At 41.3% G+C, this 22,620-nt stretch overlaps 1 protein-coding gene across 7 annotated transcripts in view; it reads right to left on the bottom strand.

The window, feature by feature from the left end:
- The window catches only part of FREM1 (FRAS1 related extracellular matrix 1), a 78,243-nt gene that overhangs the window by 7,780 nt on the left and 47,843 nt on the right, over window positions 1-22,620 (bottom strand). For 4 of the 7 annotated variants that reach the window (XR_008463898.1, XM_054186531.1, XM_054186530.1 and 1 more), the window contains 11 exons: window positions 17,883-18,297; window positions 16,431-16,632; window positions 15,810-15,954; window positions 13,496-13,625; window positions 12,049-12,121; window positions 8,981-9,130; window positions 7,540-7,778; window positions 6,773-6,820; window positions 6,315-6,497; window positions 5,917-6,042; window positions 5,091-5,206 (listed from right to left, as the gene is read on the bottom strand). Coding sequence is in view for 6 of the 7 variants with exons in the window: in XM_054186531.1 (XP_054042506.1) it covers window positions 5,091-5,206; window positions 5,917-6,042; window positions 6,315-6,497; window positions 6,773-6,820; window positions 7,540-7,778; window positions 8,981-9,130; window positions 12,049-12,121; window positions 13,496-13,625; window positions 15,810-15,954; window positions 16,431-16,632; window positions 17,883-18,297 (1,827 nt within the window). In the remaining variant the exon portion in view is untranslated. Of the gene's footprint in view, window positions 1-5,090; window positions 5,207-5,916; window positions 6,043-6,314; window positions 6,498-6,772; window positions 6,821-7,539; window positions 7,779-8,980; window positions 9,131-12,048; window positions 12,122-13,495; window positions 13,626-15,809; window positions 15,955-16,430; window positions 16,633-17,882; window positions 18,351-22,620 lie in introns of those variants that run through there. The other 3 variants (XM_054186537.1, XM_054186534.1, XM_054186535.1) reach the window with 3 other exon arrangements.

The raw sequence follows: 22,620 nt of genomic DNA, 5'->3' as shown, positions 1-22,620 counted from the left end.
AGCTCCTTGCCTGTTTCCTGCCTTGTATCTCTTCTAACAGTACTGATCCCATGGAATCCATATCATAACACCACACAAGATAGGGAAGCAGGCAAATTTTACATCAGGAGGAATTCAGAGTAGTAGCCCACAATAGCCCACAGTCCCTACTGCACAAAATCTGGACAATTCCTTAATCCAGGCAAACAGGGGCATGGCATGGAACAGATTCACTGTAATGCTGATGGGAGGCTCCTGATGGAAAGGCCTCCTCCATTACCCCTGAAGTCAACAAAAGCAGCAGTGGCTTCGCCCTCTGCTCCGCTTTGCACGCCAGGCCCGCAGGACAGCTGGGTGCTAGCCCTCACGGTCGGTGTGATCATGGCTGCCCTAGACCAACCACTGCACAGCAACGTAGGTCCCACCAAGGACCCCCGAAGTTCAGGGGCTGCCAAAGTGTAGAGGGTGCCATTGACATCTGTGTACACTCCCCTCAGGCAGAGGTGTGTCAGGATGGCCTCAGAAACACCAATCATGGCTCTACAAATGCAGAGTGTCCCAGCGCAAAGTAGTTAGCAGGTGTCTCGTCAGGGTCAGGATTGTGGGCCTGCTTATGGTACAGGCTCCCAAAACTTCACCAGGGAAGCTCCCAGCAGAGGCTCTGACTGTGCTTCTCATCAGGGTGAAGTTTCATGCATGGTGTTGGTGCCTGTATGTCCCCAGGGTGACATGCTTCCACACCTCTGGGCCCACCTACCAAATCTGCAGTGAACAAGGAACAAAGCTGTTACACTGACAAAAGCTCTCAGAAAGTTTTGTACTCCATCTTCTTCGTCAGACAAAAGGCCCAGGAAAGCAGGCTCAGTTAATTCAGAGTGTCCTCCCAGGGCAACTGATTCCGCGGCAGGATGCCATTCCCCCTCACTGGCCACTGTGGTTGGCCAGTGACCAAACCTGGAGCTCAGAAGAGATTTGGGCAGCAGTCTCTGTGGTATCACTACTAGATGAGCAAGAACAAAAATACGGCATTTTTTCTGGCTTCTGCTTAAGGACAATCAAAGCCCTGGAACTAAGTCATTTACTTTAAGTAAGCACAGCTTACTCCTGTTGTTTCAATTGTTTTAGAAAATGTGAAAACAAAAAACATCAATGTGTATCAGTAACTGCTATATCATTTATGACAATCAGTAACTGCTGTATCATTTATGACATAGAGGGGTGGTCTGAGCAATAACAGTTCCAGGCTTTTGCTTCAATCCAAGAACCAGGGAGAGACCTCAGCGCTGTGAAAGGAAAGCACTGCAATAATTATAACATTATCTAATCTTTTCTCCGTAGGAGTGCTTTCTAAATACAGTCTGAGAAACACACATGACTGAAGAGAGAGCAACCGTTCTAATTGTTACACCTAGTCAGGGATTTTAATGTATTGTAAGGAAATGAGAACAGTCCTGAAGGAACATACCACTTACAATAATATTGCTAACTGTACCTCTAGGCAGAACACCAGACACAGGAAATGACGAGATAATGTTATTTACCGAGTTATGTAAATCCAACACTTCCTAATTTAAATGAGTCTAGAGAAGGAGTCATAATGCCTTATTGAAAAAGAAAAAAAAAAAAAACAAAACCAAAACCAAACAAATCAAACCACACATCACGGACTTCTGTGCTAAATAAGTCCATTCAAAATTATTCCTGTGTGCTTTAAAATTTTTGCTATCACGTCAAGACCATCTATCATCTTAGAGCAGTTGCCCAGCTAAGGAAACATTTTGGGTAGCCATTGACCTTGAAGTATTATATGCCACACACTTAGCACAAAGACTTTCCTGATTTTACATGAAATTATCAAATACATTTAAAGGAGCTTTGTACCATTCTGATAGATTTAACTTCAGCAAAAGCACACTTGACTAGCTATTAAGGTCTCCGCAGCACAGGAGAACATTTGATTTGAACCACTGTAGGAAATCTATGTCCCATACTGACAGTGAAGGGGGAGGTCAGTGAGAGGCTCTGCTTATCCCAGGCTTTTGTTTGATCACCTAGGGAGTAATCCTGGTGCCTTGAAATAGGTGTCTGGTGTTGCTTACAACGCCTCGCGGTATTCACAACATTCAGATGAGGCTGGCAGACATGATGCAGAGCTTACAGGAGCCCTGCGCTTCCAGAGTGGCCGTTGAAAGTCAGACAAGATACTCTGGGCCTTTGAAGTGACTCTAGGTACCTGAATCTCTATGCTGGAGTCATTAGCAGTAATATAAGTTAATGCAGTCACTTACAAAACTAGCGCAGCATTAGGAGAGGAGGGCAGCAGGGTCCATCCTGCTTTGTGCTAGGCAACACTGAGCCATCACGCAGGATCTAACCTATTATTTTGGATGTGGTTCTGCCTGCGACTCCCAAGGACTGAAGCCACATGCTGCTAATACACAAAAACTTAACAAAATAAGAGCCCCTGCCTTACAAAGCTGGAAGCTGGCAGTAAAGGATCTGAAATCTGACCATGTTCAGGCTCTAATTAAATATTCAGCTTCAAGAAGATGAAGGTATAATCTGACAAACAGAGCAAAAGATTGAACTGTGGGTTCTGTCCATCCAGTGGAGAGTCCCTTCAGTGGCAGCAGTGAAACCATCTCATACGCAAGTAAGCCTGGCTGCACTTACCCTTGGGGGAGACGTGTTCCTATGGGATAAACAGGAACCGTAACATAAATCACCAAAATTGCTGCTAAATCAGGCTGCTGTGGGATCACTCAGCCGTAATATCCCCCAGATGCTTCTCTTCATGTTGCCAAGGGCCTCTTCATGCATACAAAACAAAGCTAGAGAAATGAGTTCTTAAACCACCTTTCTCTCCAGTGTATTGCAGAAGGGTTAGAAATGGTGCAAGATTTTCACACCAATTAGCTGAGATGTTTTCCACCCACGTTATCACCGTGGCATACAGCAACTTGTGTCAAGAGAAGCACATTTTTGTGTCTGCTTTTATCCCTGCACATGGAAACTGAAGAAAAGGTCGATATGCCAGCTGCAACAAATGGGTGCAATGTATGTTGAAACTCATTAGAAGCCCAAACAGGTTTGCATAAGCCCATGTACATATAGTTACGTCCAGATAGCAGTTGCTTCCGCAATAAACTGATAGCACTGTTTTGATGGAATAGCTTGGTCTCAAGTCCATCATCTCAGGATAACAGTGTTTTTCTCTAAGAGGTTAGGAGGTTGGTTAGTTGGAGACTGTTAATGAATCAACTTTAACAATGCTTGTGCTTTTTTCCTGTTCTATAAAAAAGTGTAGCAAGAAAATTGAATAAAAGTTTAAAATAATGACACTTTTTTAGTAATAAAATGGATTCTTATTTTTCAGTGAAATTGTCTAATTTACTGAAAGTCAATTCTAATATTTTCATTTAATATCTAAGGTTTATTTGATCTATTAAAAAAATGAGGATGGACCCCTGTGCTGGTTTTATTTGCTTGTTGGAAATATAGGCTATTTAAATGTCAACAGTGACAATACTAATAACAGAAATACCACAATTGGCGGTGATGGTGATTGCCGGTGGGGAACTGGGCAAAAGCACAAAATAAAAATTATTAAGTTATCTTCTTGTACCACTTTTAAGTGTGTGCCTGGGGTCGTGCTTTTGTAAATCAGTTCCAGATGGAGGCCAGGAGTACTCCAGTTGCCAGGATAAAGCTTCCTTAGTCTATGGTAGTCTGACATTAATTGAATCATCATTGCCCTATCATTCATTTACTTGTGGATTCAGTGATATGCCGTGACTTTTTGTGTAGGCGTTTAACACTGTCATTAATTTACTGCTATTCAGTTTAACTACTACATTGCACAGCGTAGCCTTCTGCAAGAAGTTACTGCCTACAAATAATATGGGTCACCAGGAGCACACCGTTTTATGAAACGGGGAACACCTCCCAGCAGTGATAAACCTTCCCAAGGGATCAATCGAATGTTGAAGCCTTCAGAAAAAAAATATTAGAATATTCACAACTTAACATCTTTGTTTGGATAAGTAACAAAATAAAAGCCGGTGTAGGAAACCATTTCAGGACCTGAAATTTTAAGTCAACCTAGTAACAATGTGAAATTTGTGGTGAGCTCACAAGAGCAGGTAACATTTATGTTTTAGGAAAGAGTAACTTCCATCACCTGGGAGGTACTAAGACTTCCCTTTTGTGTGTTACCAAGACAACATAATCTGGCATATATGAGTGGAATGAATCAAGGTTTGTTATGCATGCTCGTCCATGTTTCATGTTTCCTGCATGTCCTTCAACCACTTCTTGAATATATTCTGTTTATTTCATCTCTTCCGTGTTTCAATTTGCATTTCATGGAGTAATGGAGGTGTCTGTTAAACCCCCTCCTATTGTTTAACTTAGTCTTCAACCTGGTGGTCAGAATTCAACACCAGGTACAGAACATACGCGATTCCAGGGCAAACTCCATGTTACCATGGCTAGCTTTTCTTCCAGTCCTAAGCTACCACTACCTAAAACCAAAATCACAAACAAGGCCCCCAAAGAGCAAGACTGGTGGATTTCCTATTTGTCTCCTACTTTGGGACACCTATTATTATTTAGCTTTTATCTATCCTTAAGAGTCAGATATTTACTGTTAAACTGAACGTTAAAGTTTTTGAGTTGTTACAGATTCTGCAGGGCTGCATCTTCAGAAGAATATGGTGAGACACACAGGAGCTGGCAATATGGTACAGTCACTATATCAAGTGAAGGTAAAGCCAGGGAGTGGTGGGTCAGAGAGGATGAAAGGCTGCGTCTTTGCTCTATTTCCCTTCTCCCAAACTAGCTCTCCCATTAGGAAAGCATCCTCACTGCAGATGGACAATTTCAGGAATTCACATTGTGAATAAGGTAGTATCAGCACCTGAAACATTATGAGACTAATAATATTTCTGTCCTCCACAGGGTCTGAATCCCAGGGCTTGTTCTATGTTTTGGGGAGCTGTGCAGGACAACCAAAGTGGGTCTTATCTGAATGAACATGGCCTCGAGAGCAGCATGCAGTTCGGGGCAGGAGCAGTGCACAACAAAGACATTCACTTGGAGAAGTCTCTTACTGTTCTCTGCAAGCCCGAGCAGCGGTGTTCCAGGTGACCTTGTGATTCACTACCAGGAAGTAGCAGCTGCCCTCATGATGACTCCATCCAGAGGGACATTTCTTTGTGCTTGCCTCCTAAAATAAAAGAGCAAAAGGCAAAACAGACTCCTGCTCATAGTGATCCAAGTCTGTGCACCAATAATCAGACTGGAGGCTGGAGGTGCTGCTTGTGGCCTACCCAGAATTAAATTGAACATGAACTTTGGTGTGTACCAATAAAGCTACAGCATTGTTTAAAAGACGTAAAGAAATAAATGCCTGCCAGAGAAGCCTACCATTTATAATGAGTAGCTTTAAAGGTGACATGAGGTTCCAGTTCCAAATACCATCTTAAGAGACCATATTAGTTTGGACACCATTTTCTGTCTCCTGCAGCCTGTGTAGGGAATGCAGGGCAACAAAATTCAGCATGAGATCTTACATGATGGAGGGGATGTATGTTTACAGAATACCTAAGTGAGCTAATTTTACTCCCACTCGCTCTCTCAGACTTCATTCACTGACTGTCTCGTGCCCACATCGCCACAAGCACCAAGACATCAGTGCTTGTGTCCTTTGTCCAGGAGCGCCTGTGGGTGACAGAAAGGAAAGGCAACCCCAGCAATCAAGCCCTTATCATGTCTCTGGGAATCTTTTTTTCTGGTGGCAGCAAACTTGACTCTGGACAACTCTTTTATTCCTTGTATGAGTCAATAGTTGTTACAGGAAGGTCCTTTGCTTGAGAGTCTCATTCATCGTAGACTCCAAGCTCGGATTTAGGTGCATACTCAAGGTGACATTTTTACCTTGCTTTGGGAATTCCAGAATTTCCATATTATCCCATCACACTGAAATAACTTTTGAATGCTTTCTTCATAATGCAAGAGCCCCTTTAAATCTGGTGTACAGGCCTTTGGAAAAGAGTAAAAGTCCTGGAAAGAGAAATGTCATTTGAAGATTTGAAGGAAAATAATTGCACAAAACAAACAAGCTACATGAAATAGATTAAATGGCTCTTATATTAAAATTTTATGACATGAAAACTCTTCAAGGGCTGAGTTGTTAATTTGTCTGTGTATTGGTTAAACTCAGCTTTGGAGTGGGAAGGGTTAGGTGGCAGATCTCAGAGGTGTTAAACCATTTTGGAAAACAGCATGACTGAAAACAGATGGTGAAAATGCCTATGAAACAAAAGGTCTCCTACCTGATGTCTTGAGCTTGCTTCAGATGCCAGTTCTGCCTTATCAGCTTGTGGGATTTCTGTCTTCCTGGAGGAGACGACATTTATCTGTGGTTCTGCTTGGCTAATTACTGACACTTGAGCCTTCTTGTTTGCTTTAGCTGATGAGGTGTCATCCTCTATTTTGAGTGATACCATCCCATGATACTTCATTTTACAGTATCGCATGCACACAGGCAGAACAGGAGAGGGAAAAGAGAGGGTTAGCCCATACAAGCAACTCTTAAATAAACTCCACAAAAAAAAAAGGCATTGTAATACAAATTGTTGCAAATCAAGGGGAAGTGACACCAAAGAAAAAGAAAGATACATAGGAAAATAAAGTATTGGTCATAATGAATTATTAACAGTGATAAGCCTGGAAAGAACAGAATCGGAAAGAAATCACAGAAATGCCTGAACAATACTCGTAACACCCTTACTTTGAAAACCACATCAGTTCCATTTCTAAATACAGATGAAGGATGAACCTGAAAAAGGTAGAATAGCAGAATGAGGTGGGCATATTTATGCATTATAGAAAAAAAAAAGAATTGATGCAAGATTTACCACACGACCTAGGTTACAAATCATGCAGAATGTATCTTGGGTTTAGTTCTTTCTCTTTCAGAATGGAAACTGATCACCTCTGAAAACAGCCGTTAAAAATCACATATTACAAGTGTATTTATAAACAGCTTCCATTAACTTGTAAGATCACAATAGCAGAATGTTACTAAACCACCTAGTTAAACCGATGTAGCTTAAGCAGGGAAAGCAATGGGCAAGTTTTAATTAACTCTTCCCTATTTAAGCTAACAGTATTTTCAGCTTCACAACTTCAGGACCAGATGCACAGCTTCTATACATTGGCCTGGCTCTAGTGACTTCTTTCTTCTAGCTGACCCGTAATTTAGACAAGATTAGAAACTGCATAATTGCTGAAGTTGCTCGATGCATGTTTCCTCCCACAACTCTGTTTTATTTCCTTTCTTGCATATACAGATATTCAAAATCAGGAATTTTAATTTTTTTTTTCCTCCCTAGTATTCTTAAATAGTTCTCAGGTCTGATTCAAAGCAAACTCAGGTAGATTATGGTTATTGTACGGTCAGGAAGGATCACTACAAAAATATGACAACTGAATGAAGACATCAAATCCCAGTGATTTCACAAATTGGTCCATCACCACATTACAGAAATGTCTTACTATTCTGCCATTTCCAGTCACTTTCAGCCTGGTCCTTGACTGATTCGCCAAGCTGTGTTCCTGCCGTGGGTCCTCTCCGTGCTCTCTCATCCCTTTGGAAGGAAGCGGTGGGATCCCTTCCAAGGGAGCATTGCCAGGCCTGGGAGGTGATGGGGAGCCCGAGGAAACTGGAAACAGCGTGCCTCTCCCCGAGAAGTCCTGCTTGCTTTGGCCAGAAGAATGGGAATAGCTGCACTGACCTGAAAGCATAAAAAATGGCAGATGGTCAGTTCTAACTGTGTGAGCAGATAACTGGTCACGTTGACATGGGCACATAAATAGCTTGTCATTAGAAGCTGGATGATTCTTTCCCCTGATGGCGTTGATTTGTTGTTCATTCAGTCGTCCTCATTTGCAGGGTTTGCTGTGACTATGACTGCAACTACTACATGTGTACGTACGCTTTTATATGAAATGCATCTGTCTACCCACAGATCAGAATTTCAGTCAAGGATCTGCTGAAAATACCTGTTTTCATGCATAGATTGGGTTTGAAGTGCTGGTTTTTTGGTCATGGATAGACAGGTATCTTTAAATAATATTGGTGATACTTCCATTACGCCCAGACAATTTTCTCTTCAGAAATCCAGAACAATCTTTTTCCTACAAACTAGTTGCATCCATTAATTCCTAGTTTACATTATGAATGTTACAGTGAAAACAGATCTGAAATTTTAAAAAGAATTTTTGTAAAATGAAGCCTAATTCATTGCAACACAGGTATTTAAAATACTGTTTCACTAAGGACCAGAGGAAAAAAACACTCTTCAGGTTTCAGAGGACCCAGCTGCTTTGCTAGTTATTTGTATTTTTGTACAGTTGCTTCCTTTTTGGTGTGATTTTAGGCACACCACATTTGATCCCTGAAAAACACAATAATAATGCAGACATAAAAGCCTAATCTCTGTAGTGATCACTGCTGTGTGCTGTAATGTTACGAACTGCGTTTGTTAAGCATTAGAAAATGTATTTCTTAAGAGCTGGGTTTAGTTGTTAGGTTCCTTTTTTTTTCTTTTTTTTTGAGAGGAAAATAAATCTCTTCCAGAGATGTATAACAACTGTTCTACAATAACTGGGAAAAAAATTCTAATGGACGTAAAAAACATTTTTTTCCCACTTAAATAAATGAGAACTGAACTCGTGTTGTTATGAAAAGTGGTTTCTTTCCTTGAACCCTCCTCATTTTGTACTTGTTGCTTTCTCCATGCTGTGTTTCCTAAGAGGATGAATATGGCTGTGTGAGAGTATAAAGGGTCTGCAACTGTCAAGCCTGTTTTCTCTAAAAAGAAATTAAGCATTTTGATCTGAAGGTGAGTGTTAGGAACTACTTGTGGTTGAAAATAAGCAGCTACTCAGCCAAGATTGTCCCACCTTCTTAATGATGAAGATCAAAAGAGAATACCTCCTTTTGAGTCCAAAATTTTCACTACAGCTTTTGTCCGGGTGCCAAGAACGGCATTCACAGGGGAGTTCAGAACTACTTCAAAGACTTCATCATCTTCCTCTAATCCATCATAGGTAATTGCTATATTCCACGTCTTGGTTGACATTCCTAACAGAAATAAACATTTTAATTACTCTTTAAGTGCTATTTCAATCAATCAGGGTGCCAAAGAAATATATTAATTAACCTGTCTGCAGCTAGAATGGAGTAGCTGGCGTATGCTATTGTGCTCCTACCATACGGCTGGACTCCTGCTGTTCTCCCAAATAACACGAAGTTCGAATTTGTTCCTGGGCAATGATGATTCAGTTCAAGTGCATACATTGTAACAAAAACCTGCTGTAGATGTGGGAAATGACACTACAATACATGGATTTCAGACTTCCATTGCAATTTTTTAAAGAAAATGTATCATGTGCTATTTATCTTGAAATCTTAATTTTAGAGACAGAACAGTTATTTAAAATACCTGCAAATGGATCAAAGGCTATGTTAGATTCGAGTACACCCTTTTAGGCAGATTTTATATTTGGTTAGAAAATTTTTACTAGGTTTCTTGCCTTTACTGGGTAACTTCAGTCTTGCATTGTGGGGAATGAGAAAAGATCATTCCAAGATAAAGGACTAGGCTGGTTATTACCTGAAAGGCTACAAAATTCGTTGAGGAAAGTCAGAGGCAGCAGGACAGAAACAGATCTCAACGTGCACGTTGCTGTCAACAGAACATCTTGGGAACGGTTTCTGCATCACAAAGTGCTAACATCCAAAATGAATATCAAAGCTACATGCGCAACATTGTCAAAAAAATACGTATGTCCTTATGGCACTTCATATAACCTCTATTTCCTTGCTCCTTTCTGGTATGAATCCTCTAGCCAAGAGAAGCTGTCAGTACAGAGCCATAAACTTGGACAGGACCTTCCTCTGCTCCTTTCCACTACAGTTTATCGATTGCAGTCTAATGTGCCAATCTGCCCAGTCAATTAGCATAGTTGAGGTTTGTTTTTAAAACAAACCTATCAGCCTTACTAAATAATTAATAAATACGACTAATGAATACGTGTCACACATCTTGAATTCCGAGCTAAGAAACCGATGCCTTGAATGTATATAGTTTGGAGGGTCCTTCCCTAAGGGTAAGCCTAAGCAAAGGACTTCTGAAGAGTCAAAAAAGACCATGTGAGGGAGCTCAACTGGCTTAACTGAGAAGCTGGCCAGAAAGGGGGAGCAGTGTGCATCTCCCCTGTCCACCTTCACAGTTACTTTTCACGTGGCTTACCACCATAATCAGAAAGACAATAGCAGTTACTCCAAATTGTCCATGCTTGGAGAATCTGCATGGACCAGCAGAAAAGGAAAATTCTAGTAAAGGGTCTTGCACTAAAAACCTCTTTGCAATGATCTCTAGCCACTTCCGTTCAGAGGATGGTAAACTTGACTGCATAGAGGAAAGAGAGCTGGAATCCTGGGCAGCGCAGCATGAAGGACTTGTTACACTGATTTCTCAAATCTTTCTTCCATCTTCTAATTTAAAACTAAAAAACGACAAAAATCTAACGCTAGATAAAGGGTTTCAGAGAGTGGCTCAGTGGTTCCAGAGGGTTCATGTGTGTTACAGAAACACTGGGAATTAGGGTAAATTTCCACATTTACACCCAGTTGGGTTTTTTTTACTGCTGTCTTCTGGGTTCCCTCCCTTATCCACCTCTGAAAACCAGCCTGCACTTGCTCATTCTACACCTTTACATAAAATTTGCCTTTGTCAAGATGGACTGTAGTGGCACATTTCCAAAATAACCAGATTTGTGACTCTAACCGAACTTAAAACTATGAGTTTTCCTATAGAATAGACAAACAAGGCTGGGGTATATATGAGTTCATCCATGGGATGCAGTGATACACATTCTCTATAGCATGCAATGCCTTTTATTTAATTTAAAAAGAAAAAAAAAAAAAGCTAAATCCTAAAGTAAAAATGCCCAGGCTTTGGCTGGAACTGACTTCTTATACTCCTCATACCTGTTTTTCAAATGCAGGTAACCACTTAGCCTAGTTCTTGCCATCAAATACATGCCATTTATTTCAGCCTTTCACAGATGATGTATTTTGTCTCCTCTGTAGTCACTGTGACTTTCTGCCATTGAAATCTTACTGCTGGCAGTCTCGGGATAACCTCTGCTGGCACTGCAGGCAACATCCTGGGAGGCCTCAGCAGACCCTATTTTCTAATCTCAAATAAATCCTGGACTATGCCAACAGGATGTGTTCCAAAATGCCTCACACCTGCATATTTTGAAAGTGATTTGGAAGTGATTTTGATAGCAAATGGGTTTTCATTCCCAGATAATCTATTTATATGGGCAAAACCAAGTTTTTCAGGTGAAGCTGAATTTCTGAATGGCAAATTGTGAAAGTCTCACATTTTTTCCCTAGACCCAGGGAGATACCCAAAGCATAATAATAAATTGTGCAGAACAGAGGAAGCTTTTTTTCAGTATCTTCACATTTGTATTCATTTTTACTATTGATTTCCCCCAGCAAAAAAAAAAAATTTTAAAAAAACTAAGCTCCTTTTGATAATACAGTTACTATCATTTCTTGCTGTTTACAGCCTCAGCCAACGTCAGACTGCTGTTATGATTACAGTGCAAGCAGAGATGAGGTCCAACAGTTTTCAGGTTCTTTTGCACCTTTCTGGTCTTGGATACATTGCATAATTTAAGATGTACTCAGTTTTGTCTAAATTTGACCAGCGTCCCGGTCAAATCTTTAAAGCATCTCACAGCTCAGCTCAGGGTGAGTCCTCCCCAGCCGAGCTGTGAGGAGATTAGGAGACATCATTTCAGCACTTTTGATATTTTAAATGATGTAAAGGGACTATATGCCATCTCATCCTAAGTAATAAGGATACTAATTCAAAAAGGAAGCACACTGCCCTTCCAGAAAATAAGCCCAAGTGTATTTAATCCTGTTCAGCTCTTCTAGCTACAGAAACATTTAAAATTATTCAGTGCACTGGTTCATACCTGGATCAAACTGAACAAGCTTGGAGGGAGTCACTGTAAAGTCTTTTCCCAGCATAGCAGATATTTCATTGACCTGAGAAGAAATCAAACAATAAATGCCACGCTGTGACATATTTCACCAAACTGCTACATTCTGCAGTGTGCTGAAGCTACTGTGTGCCTCTCCATGGAGTCTCAAAAAGGCATGCCAACCCATACATGTGCTTAGGCTGAAAAAAAAAGATAAAGGCCTAAAGAGTGAACCTTGTGATGTGCAACTGCCATTCTGTCCTTGCTCATTGTTTAATTCTCATAATCAAAAAAATTTGGTCATCTTAAAATTTTGCCTCATCCCCTCTCAGATTGCTACTTGACATCACCATATAACACTGCTGTTCACTGTGCCTGGGGACCCAGCCATACCTGGGGACATCATGGCATCCCGAAAGAGCAGCAGCAGCCTGGCCACATTTGCCCATTTAGCCCTTTTTTGAGGTCTTGGAAGAAGCATTTGTGCACAGAGCTGTCTGTCGTCCCCAAAGACTCGTTGGGATAGGCATGAACATAAGAAAGTATGGGGACTCCAGCGACTCCCTGAATTTTCACAGGAGACCGGCAGAGGACAGCAGCTTCCACACTGCGTTCTTGATGCTGGGATCAATTTCACTGGTCTTTTTTATCCAAGTGACAACCAGAGTAGAGCCACTGGAGTCCATGAAGGACAGGGCAGGATGGCCTCTGATGAAGTCAATAGCGAAATTTCCAATGACTTCAGTGGAAGAAAAATCAAAACTATGTTTCCAGTAAGGGCTATAATCCTGAGAAACTGTGAGGGAAACTTTTAGTATTTTTCTAACAAGGGGGGCTGGTAAAATCCTGGAATTTCCATTTTACAAGGAAAGATAAAATTTATAAAGGCAAGTTGCACGCAATTATGATCTGCAGCTTTCAGTCTAATTTTTCTGACGTAAGACTGAAAATACAGGGTGTTCCTTGGGCTATTTCCTAGCTGATGGCAGCTGATGCAGAAATGGGGGAGGCTGCCGTGACTGGGGAGTTGAAGCTCCCATAGCTCCTGGGCTCCTCCAGCCTAAGCAGGGAAATGAGAAGTCCCGTGGCCCCAGGTTGCCCAAAGCCTGGATTTTAAAGTGGCAAACCCTGGAAACCCAGCTTCTGAGCACAGCGACAGAGGAAACTGCCTGCTCTGTCACAGGAGGTCATCAAAACTGAAATACAGCTCCAGAACATTCCAGTTTTGGTTAATCAGCATTTACATTTAAAAATCAGAAAGTTTTGTCAGAAATTTTTCAACCATCTGTGCTAGCGAGGAGAATGTCCCGCTAAATCTGTTTTGAATTGCATGGCTTCTTTGCTGATTGCTGAAATACCTTTTAAGTCTGAGGAAGAAGTTAACGGGCTTTGCTATTTATTGTTAAGTTTCCAGTTAGGAGCTTGGCTTTAACTTTACCTTGACGGCAATAAAGGCGGACTCCGCAGAATGTCCTGCCCTGGTGATTTTCAGAGACACTACTCCCACGCTCTCACATACTTCATATTCAGTCTGTTGCATTTCAATCCGAGACCACCGTAGCTCCAGCCTGTGGGAGGGAAGGGAAAGCCCCTGTGAAGCAACTCCACCTCCCCTGCTGCCCCCCACCCCCTGCTGTGCAGGTTCAGTGAGGAGACATTTCTCTCCTGAACGCTGATTTAGCCAATACACATACTGAGTCTTTGTTTCCGAATCAACATATCTGTGTTTTGATTTGGCTGATTAGAAAGAGCTAGAGGTGGTTAATAAATCTTCTGGTTGAGCCCTGGTCTACCCCAAACCAAGCCTCAACCTTGTTTCAGAACCAGAGGGGTTCTGCAGCAACTTTGAGAGGAGCAGAGTTTGCCCCTAACACCAAATAGGCCAAGACAAACTATCACTGTTTATTCCTGGTTTCCTTTATCCTTGTAGTTTTATTTTAAACTCATTCCCCTGTATCTTCCCACCTTCCTTCATCTATCCTCTGACGCTCCTCCTCTAGCGTACAGGGCATGCTCCAGGACTTCACCGCCTCTGCACAAGTGCCCTCCCCACTCCCTTTACTCTAATACTCTGCGTACTTTGCTCTTCAGCCATAGAAGTGGCTGAGTCATTGTCTCATATGCTGAATTTTAGAACTGTTGATAGGGGATGTGACCAAACCTTGGAGGATTGCATGCTGCACAGGATAGATGCTCACCTTTTTAAAAGCTGTGATAAAAATTAGTGAGAGACAGAGAGGAATGGAAGAGAGCAAAAAGAAGGAAAATCAGCTGTGGTACTTACAAAACAATTCAAACTTTTCTAAAACAAACTTTTAGACCTTTCAGGGTTGACTAGCTCTAACACTAGTGGAAGTTTCCTCCTGTCCTCCAACGTCTTCTGATACTCATGGTGTGGGCAACCCATTTAGCAGCTGATTTGCTCTCTTTTTCGTACAGAGGATGCGTGTGCCAGATATAGTCCAGCAGCATTCAGATAAAAGCTGGGATTCAATTTTAATAATATCAACATGCAAATCAAACTTGCGTTTTGAACCAATGAGCATTAAGTGATAAATTTTTTAAAAGAAAAATCTCAAAAGCTTTTAAATCCAACATTAAAAATACTATTTTTTCTTAAAAGCCAAATTATCCTTTGTTCCGAGGTCCAGCACATCTAACAGATGAATTCGACTTCTCTGAAACTCCTGCTTTCCATACAAAAAGTGGCATCTCTTCGTAAAGCTCCGACGTTATGCGTTGCACTTTATGCACAAGAACCCACGCTTTCCCACCAGGAGCGAAAGCGTCAGCGTTTTGACGGTGTTTTTACTGCCAGTGCCCCTGCGAGGCGGCACGGGGCCGGGGCTGGCTGCCTGCAGATGTGCTTGTCTGTGGGGACATCTTTTGGCACAGCTCATAACTGCCGAATCGCTGTCGCTGCCCTGTCCCCGTCCTCGGATGGAAGCCCTCTGCTCCTTTTCCCTCCCCACGAGTCCTGGTTTGCGAGTAGCCAGTTTAGCCCAGGAAAACAGCGTTGGTTATTATTCTCAGTTACTGCAGATTATAAAGTGGTTGAACATTCAGCCCTTATTTTCAGAAATAAATAGAAATGTTGCCCCTGCTGTAGAGCTGCTCCCACTTCTGGCTTTTATCATCAAAGCACAGTTCGGATAATACCCCAGTCTCTAAATTTTGTACATTAGGCTTACCATGTGTCACAAGGAAATTCTGGTAATACACCTAGTATAAATTTTGGTAGTGGATGACAAAGAACACGCTGTGTGCCCTGCACCTTCTTTCAGTTCAGTGCGTTTTTGCAGAAGGATGGCCCTCATGTAGCTTTTACTGCTTGAGAGCATCCCCTCCATTGTGATCTCAAGCTTGTGAAAAAAGCATTGCCATCAGCACAGGGCAAGAGTGACCTCCAGCTGCAGGACCATGTACATGAAGCAACAGTCCTGTCCCTCAGCACCCAGTATCTCAGGTCTCCAAATGCCCAGCTCCCACTTAGAGTAAACTCCATTATGTTTTTCTGTGAGGCCCTGCAGGCCCTCAAGAACTGTTCCACAGCCTGACCTGGAGCTAGCCCTTTGTACTTCACCTCCCTGAGGGGAAGAAACCTTCTCTACGCTTCAACAAAAGAAATGTCACAGTTTGAGTCATAGCTATGTTCACATCGGCACGGCTTCAAGCCCAGCATGTTCATTCACCCCAGGGGAGAGCATGCACTACAACACACTACACCACGCACTGCCGAGGGTCCCGGTCACCTTTGGGGCACTGCAGAGTTTCCACTGGCATCTGTGACTTGAAACTCCAAATCGTCTGAATTCACCTCCTGCGATGGATTGATGACATACAGTATGATTTTGTTGTTTAAATCCTTTTGGGTAAACCCTTCTTGAATAAATCCACCTGGGAAAGAAGAGAAACGTTCAGGTGAATCAAAAGCCTCTTAATAAGAATCACATAGCTCATATGGAATGTTTTCAACTTTTCTTTTTATTGGACACTTAGAAAATTTGAACTTACAGAAATTTGGTTTTAGCTATAAAACAGCAACATCCCAGCTCGTTATAAGCCCCAGCCAATTTCTTCCCATGTGACCTGTTTATCAAATGGCCAAGTTCAATATTCATCTTTTTTTTTTTCTTGACACAAATAAAAAATAGTTTCTCAACAGCAGCTATTAACAATCATCTCAAACTCTTTGAGGATTCATGATGAACATGAGTTTCAGGCTTTAGTGTAAAAACTTTCTTACTACATTCAAAGCTTGCCCAAATTTTGCTAAGAAATTTTGGTTTCCTCTATCGAGCAAACATTAACAAGATAGGTTGTGGAATCTGGCCTGGTACATCCCGAAATACAGAGATTATACAAGACAGCACCTGTTGTTATATTTTCCAGGTAGCCATAATGAGGACCTCGTAAGATCTTAAAAAATATTTTGTCATCTTCTGTATTGGGGTCAGATGCCTTCAGGGACCTGGTGGTAATATAGATCCCATAATTGCCATTCTTCAGCAGTTCCACATCAGAAAAACAACGGAGATGAATAATTTTTGGTGCCACTTTGTCCAAATGATCCACCTAAATCAAAGTTAGACAAAGGTATATTCATTTTACAGCATCAGGATATTCTCTGTCTTACTTTTGCTAAAAGCACAGTAGCCTGCTCATGACAGCAATAGCCACTTTGACTCGCAGTCTGCTCCGGAAGAAGTCTGATCTCCAGTTAAGTACTACTTCCCATGGTTCCAGGCCCAGATTGCCCAGTTGCTTGCTGCATTCAGCGGGATGCAGCAAACACTGGGGAGGGCAGCATAAACTCTGTGCATCTCTGCCCTGTTGACTCACATTCCCCTTCTTCTTTTTGATGTAATTTTCTTCATAGCAAATGAAGACTCCAGCAAAGGTTTCTCTCACCTCTGCTTTACAATAACAAGCATGGAAACCTAAGGTTTATGATAATCACAGTCATAGACCTGGTCTCCTCGAATCCGTGCTACCTTTCACAACTTTTGATGAATCTTCTGGCACTCAGCAGCAGCTGTTGCTATTTCTCTATCTCTCATCTTCTGTTGAAATGGCACTCCTTGCTCATCATATAGCTTCAAACTTTGTCATCAGGAAAAGTTAGGAGTATCAGTGTTTTGAAACATACAGAATTTTGACATACAATGCAACCAGGTGTACTTTGCATACTGAAACCTGCCAGATAGATACATACAAGAAGTCACAGCAGAGGTGTCTGAGCCTATGACACAGTGGAAAGAACGTGGAAATGAGGGAAATGGGATGTAAACAGAAAGATACTAGTAAAGGAAGGAAGAATCAGAGCAGGCATCTTACAAAGACTCCCAGAAGGAAGAATCTGTCCTGTTGTGGGAGCGAAGTGGCTGTAATTTGAGATTGCTGTGACATGAAGATCAACAGTCATCCCAGCATCCCTCACGTGCAAATCAGCGGGTCAGGTACCAAGTGGGAAAGCTGAGCAGCAGGAAGCTCAATCCTCCCCATAGCTGGGCTCAACTTTAGCAAGTGTAAGTACAGCAGCACTATATACTGGCTTATATTTATATGAGCAGGATGTCTGTCTTCTCTTAAATGCAGCCTCTCTCTTTGCACTCTGTAAAATCCTTTGCCTAAGTAACGCATTGTGACAAGTAGTTAATTCTCCAGGTTAATTATTCATGGAACACAGAAAGGAAACATTTTAGCTGATAAATATCTCAGTTAAATTATAAACTGCAGCAAGCACCAGTTCTCATCAAAATTACTACATTTTCCACCTTATCATGCTATATATCTCTTTTAAGTAGGCCTGTGGTCACACTTGCCTGAATGGTGAATGCCACTGGCTCGCTCTGCACCCTGCCATTCACGATGAAGCCTTGATTAGTCCTATCTGTTGCAACAAATGTAAATCTGTCAATCTGGGAATCCCCACCTCGGTGCTTGTACGCAACATCCCTGTTGTCCACATCTTGCTGGGTGAAATTGTACTGCAGTAGCACAGCCCCTCGATAATAGAGATGACCGTACTGGGGGAGCTGAGCCAAGAGGAAGGTAAGGTTTTCTTTGGCAGTGTCTGGGTCTGAAAGCTGCAGGACATCAGGAGAAAGGAGTGCCATAGCGCCTTCCACTAGTCTTAACCCTGCGTTCCTAGACAGTGTGGGCAAAGCTTGGTCGACTGCCTCCAAGGAGATCATGAATGTCCCATGCTTAGTCCTCAGTCCATTGCTGATGACGAATCTGGCAAAGAGAGGCAAGGTAGTCTTCAGCATGTGTTCTTGATTCACCATGTACTGAAATGAAATGATAATACACACCTTTACTACAGGACTTGCCTGTGTTGATACTGCAAAAGTAGTAGAGATGGTTTGAACTCAAACCCAGACTGTGGGTGAGGTGGATACATAACTTAAAAACCTCAAAACAGAGGGGCAGGTATATGGCAAGAGTTACAGTGCATCTTCAGGAATCTGAGCAGATGCCAGAGGGATGGCTTTAAGGATGTACCCATCAGTCTCAGCAGTGATTAACAGAGCCAGTCTAACCTTCTTGCTCACATACAGATGGAGCAGATCTAAAATGACGGGCTGGCTGGGGGGCTTATTGCACCCTCCGGCATACATACACCAGTTTGTATGCATCCTTAAGTATATCTTCGCTTGGTTACCTGGCAGTGGCAACTGCCAGTGAAAGTGCTGGCTTTGGCTACAGCTTACGGAAAGAGGTGTGTAAAATGCCTACACAATGTTTTTTTCTGTTCACTTGTACAAGCCTTTTGTACCCAATAGCCTCAAAACTATCTAAAAAAGCAAGCTGGAAAAAGACCCATCCTCATCTCACTTTATGGGTTTGTTTAGGTACTAACTGTGTCTGTAAATTTCTGTATATTCAGAGGAACTGATTTATGTTTCTTCACAAAACTCAAGCAAGATTTCACTGAAATACTAAGATTCTGTGGGAGATATTGAACAGAACTATACAAGTTGCTAGGGTAATTTTAAAAATTTAGGTGTCCATACCATGTATTTATCAAAGGGTCAGATCTGTAAAGTTCTTATTCCATGCTGGGCATTTCTAGCAGCATCGTTTCTTAGAGTTCTCTCTCAGGCAGTAATATTTCTTTAGATATATTAAAGAGTACTAAATTATGCTCTATTTCTTTAGATATACTAAAGAATACTAAATTATGCTCTACAGTTAATTTTCCTTTCCTAAACAAGAGAAGGATAAAGGTGCCCAAGGCTGGAGAGAAAATCTATTGGAAACCTACCAACCTGGTATGGGCTTCTGTCATACAAATGACAGCATATTCTGCAGAAATTTATTATCAAATTTAGTTATGGGTAAAAATAAAGAGAAAAACAGTCTTTTAGCCTCCAAAATTCATCCTAGCTTTCTTTGCCAAGATTATTACTTAAGTAATTTTTGTGAAAGCAATTACATTGCATATTGTCATGCCTGTAACAAAAACTTTGAGATTATATGAAACTAAAAACTGCTTTGAAATGTCTCATGATCTTTCATGTCATATCACCATATCGTACGTAAGAGTCACCTTTCTTTCTACACAAGTTTCTTTGGTTATGCTGCATAGTACATGCAGAAGCATCATGGAGAGTGGTTTTCACCCAGGTTAGTTCTGCCTGCACCAGAACAGAGTCTGCTTTGCAAAGAAATTTGGCTGTGGTAGACTATTCACATTCCCTGACCTTTCTTTTTCTCCCACCCTCCAATGCCCAGTGCTTTGAATTGCACATACAGCTGCACTTACGCAGTTGATCTTGTATGGGACAGTATCATGGCATGGTTGTTTCAGATAATATGAGGGCCAGCCTAGCTGGCTTCTTTCCACCTAGCAGGCTTCTACCATACATAAGTGAAATGGGGACTGGTTGACATTTAGATTATCTGCCTCCTCTTGCTCTCTTGACTGCAGACCTCAGCGAAGTATTTAAATAATTACAAGGTCAGAACCTGGCCTGTTGTTGCGTGCCTTGAATGTAAGTGACTTTCAGTAGGTCATGGAGTAGCGTACTGTGTCACACAGACTGTCCATCTAAAACTCCTCACTGCCTTCACCAATGCTAGATGATTAGGGCTTGATCAACTTGTAAACTGGCAGTATGCCATGAAACAGATGGGAATGAGCATAGGCAGACCAGGGACTATATAGCAGTTAGAAATATGTTTACTGAGGATGGTATTCCCAGCTGGGAACCTAGAGACATCTGTCTGCACTGACCTAATGCTATTGTGCCAATGGTAAAAGGGTTGTGCTATTAGTATCTAACTGAAATCAAATAAAAAACTGGAATAATGATGATTAATACTATGCTAAGGAAAAAAAAAAAAGGCAAAATGTTCAGCCAAGACCTTATCTGTCTCTCAAAAAGTCTGGAAGATTGCAGCGTAAGTGAGTTTCCTCTGGTTCTTGTGATGGCTGTAAAATCATTTGGATGATGTGTCAAACAATACTTAAGTGAAAGACTTAAATAATTCAGTTCATGAAACTGATGATTCTTCCAGTCTTCTGCAGAATACCAGATAGGAGCAAACCTCCTGGTTATATACATCATACTGACGTTTATGATGCAAATGTCATACACCACTTGATTTCACAGGTGATGAAGCTGCCTGTGTCCAAGACGTCCTTTTTTCTTGCACTTTGGGAGATTTTGGTTGTTGTTTATTTCTGGTTTATGGCTGTTTCATCTTTCCCTTAGGAATGGAGAGCAGCCAATATTCTCCTCACTCTGATGAAATTTAGGGGACAACTCTCAGGCACAGTTAGGAGGACATGTTGCATGGTTTGATTTCACCATTACCAACATTTCATGCTTTCTGCAGTTTGATGGCAACAGAGTTGGCTGTAGGACCTACCATCTGTCATGGCATTTAAAAGATAAAAATGGAATCATAAATAGTGCCAGCTCATTACAAAATCGAGCCAGCGTGTCAAAATGGAGGACATTAGCATGTTCTCCTAGTATCCTGCTGCCAGCATCTGATGTCAGGTTGCTAATCACTTGAAGTCATCTGTCCAAACAAGCACTGCCAAATCTTTCTTCCGGGCCAGCAGCACCAAACAATACAGGCAAATTTATGTCTGAAGAAAGTACTTCAGTGGAAAGTAAAAATCTGATCAGTTAATCCCCCCCCCCCCAATAATTACCCATATAATTAATGTAACCATTCCTTGTTTAAATAATAACAATATTCTGCCACAATATTTATACATCTACACAAAACCAAATTCTTTTCCAAATTATAACATCAAGAAAGATCAATTATTGTGATTAAAATAGTTAGTGAATATCAATATTTATTAAAGCATCATAACCTTACTTTTATAAGGCTGACTTTCTAGATTTGTTCTAAGCCATTGGCCTAAACAGGAGACATTGGGTTTATCCACACACAGTTTCCCTAGAATTGTTTGGTCTGCTTTCATTAGCGTGGTATAGAAACCATACTGATGCGAGTAACTCCTACACTGCCTAACCTAGGGTTGGCATGACTGCAGCTTTACTTGTCTAAGCTAATCTAGTTTTGGTCATAGAGTTTCACGACGGAGAAACATAAAGCCAGAGAATATTTGTTCACTTTTTGTGTTATGACCGCAAATGCATCAGACAAGCCTCCTAACTAGAATTTTCACCACATTGAATTTAGTGGAAGAGATAGTTTAAAATGTTTCAGCCGAGGAAAGGCCCAAAATTACTTTTGCTTTATCGCTAGATAATGTCACCTGGGCTGTCCTGGTGTCATAGGGCAGTTCATTTGATGCCTTCATGCCCTGCTTGCTTGACTTCCCCGCAAAAAAGCTCTCAAACTGCATGACTCAACATGTCCTTGAATCTTCATCATGTATAATGGAAAATGTTGTTCAGATCAGGAGTCTATTTATAATAGACTGTAAAAAGGGGTCTTTTCTGAATTTCAGCTCTTGAGAGCTAAATTCTTCATTTTTGTTAGTCACAAATGAAAAAACAATAAGCTTTTATTTTTGTGTGGAACATTTGAATTTTACAGAAAGTCTGTTTTCTGTCAAAAGCTATTTTCAGAGGAAATTGCCAATGCTAGCAAGAAGTTAGCGTTCTTCCTTTAAAATATGAATTTCCTGAATTTGCTCTCTTTTACAAAACTGTTCCGGAGACTTTGATGAAGAACACATCTGTTCTGTCTTTACCTGATGATAGCTTATTACACCTTTCTACTCTATAGCCAAGGGAGGTTCATTTAAGAACAAAATAAGGAAATATTCACTTTAGGAGTGCACTTAGTCTAAGCTGGTCTGAGACGAAGGTTCAGAGCCAGGTGAAAGTAAATTTAAATATCACTAGGCTAGTGAACTGGGCCTATAGGTAATCTGGTTTTCCCCAAAAAATCCAATCGTCTACACGAATTTCTGAGCTATTGTGGTGTCAGAATAGGTAAGTGGACTGGTTTTCAGTATGTTCAAGAAGTACTTACGGATTCAAAAAAGCCTGGAACCAAATGAATATGATAAATAAGAATAGACAAGAAAGCAGTTATTTAATACCTGGATGGACCAGTTTTACC

Source organism: Rissa tridactyla, chromosome Z, assembly GCF_028500815.1.
Source record: "Rissa tridactyla isolate bRisTri1 chromosome Z, bRisTri1.patW.cur.20221130, whole genome shotgun sequence".
NCBI lineage: Eukaryota > Metazoa > Chordata > Aves > Charadriiformes > Laridae > Rissa > Rissa tridactyla.
The sequence above is the reverse complement of the archived record's forward strand: the minus strand, read 5'-3'. Positions and strand labels throughout refer to the sequence as shown.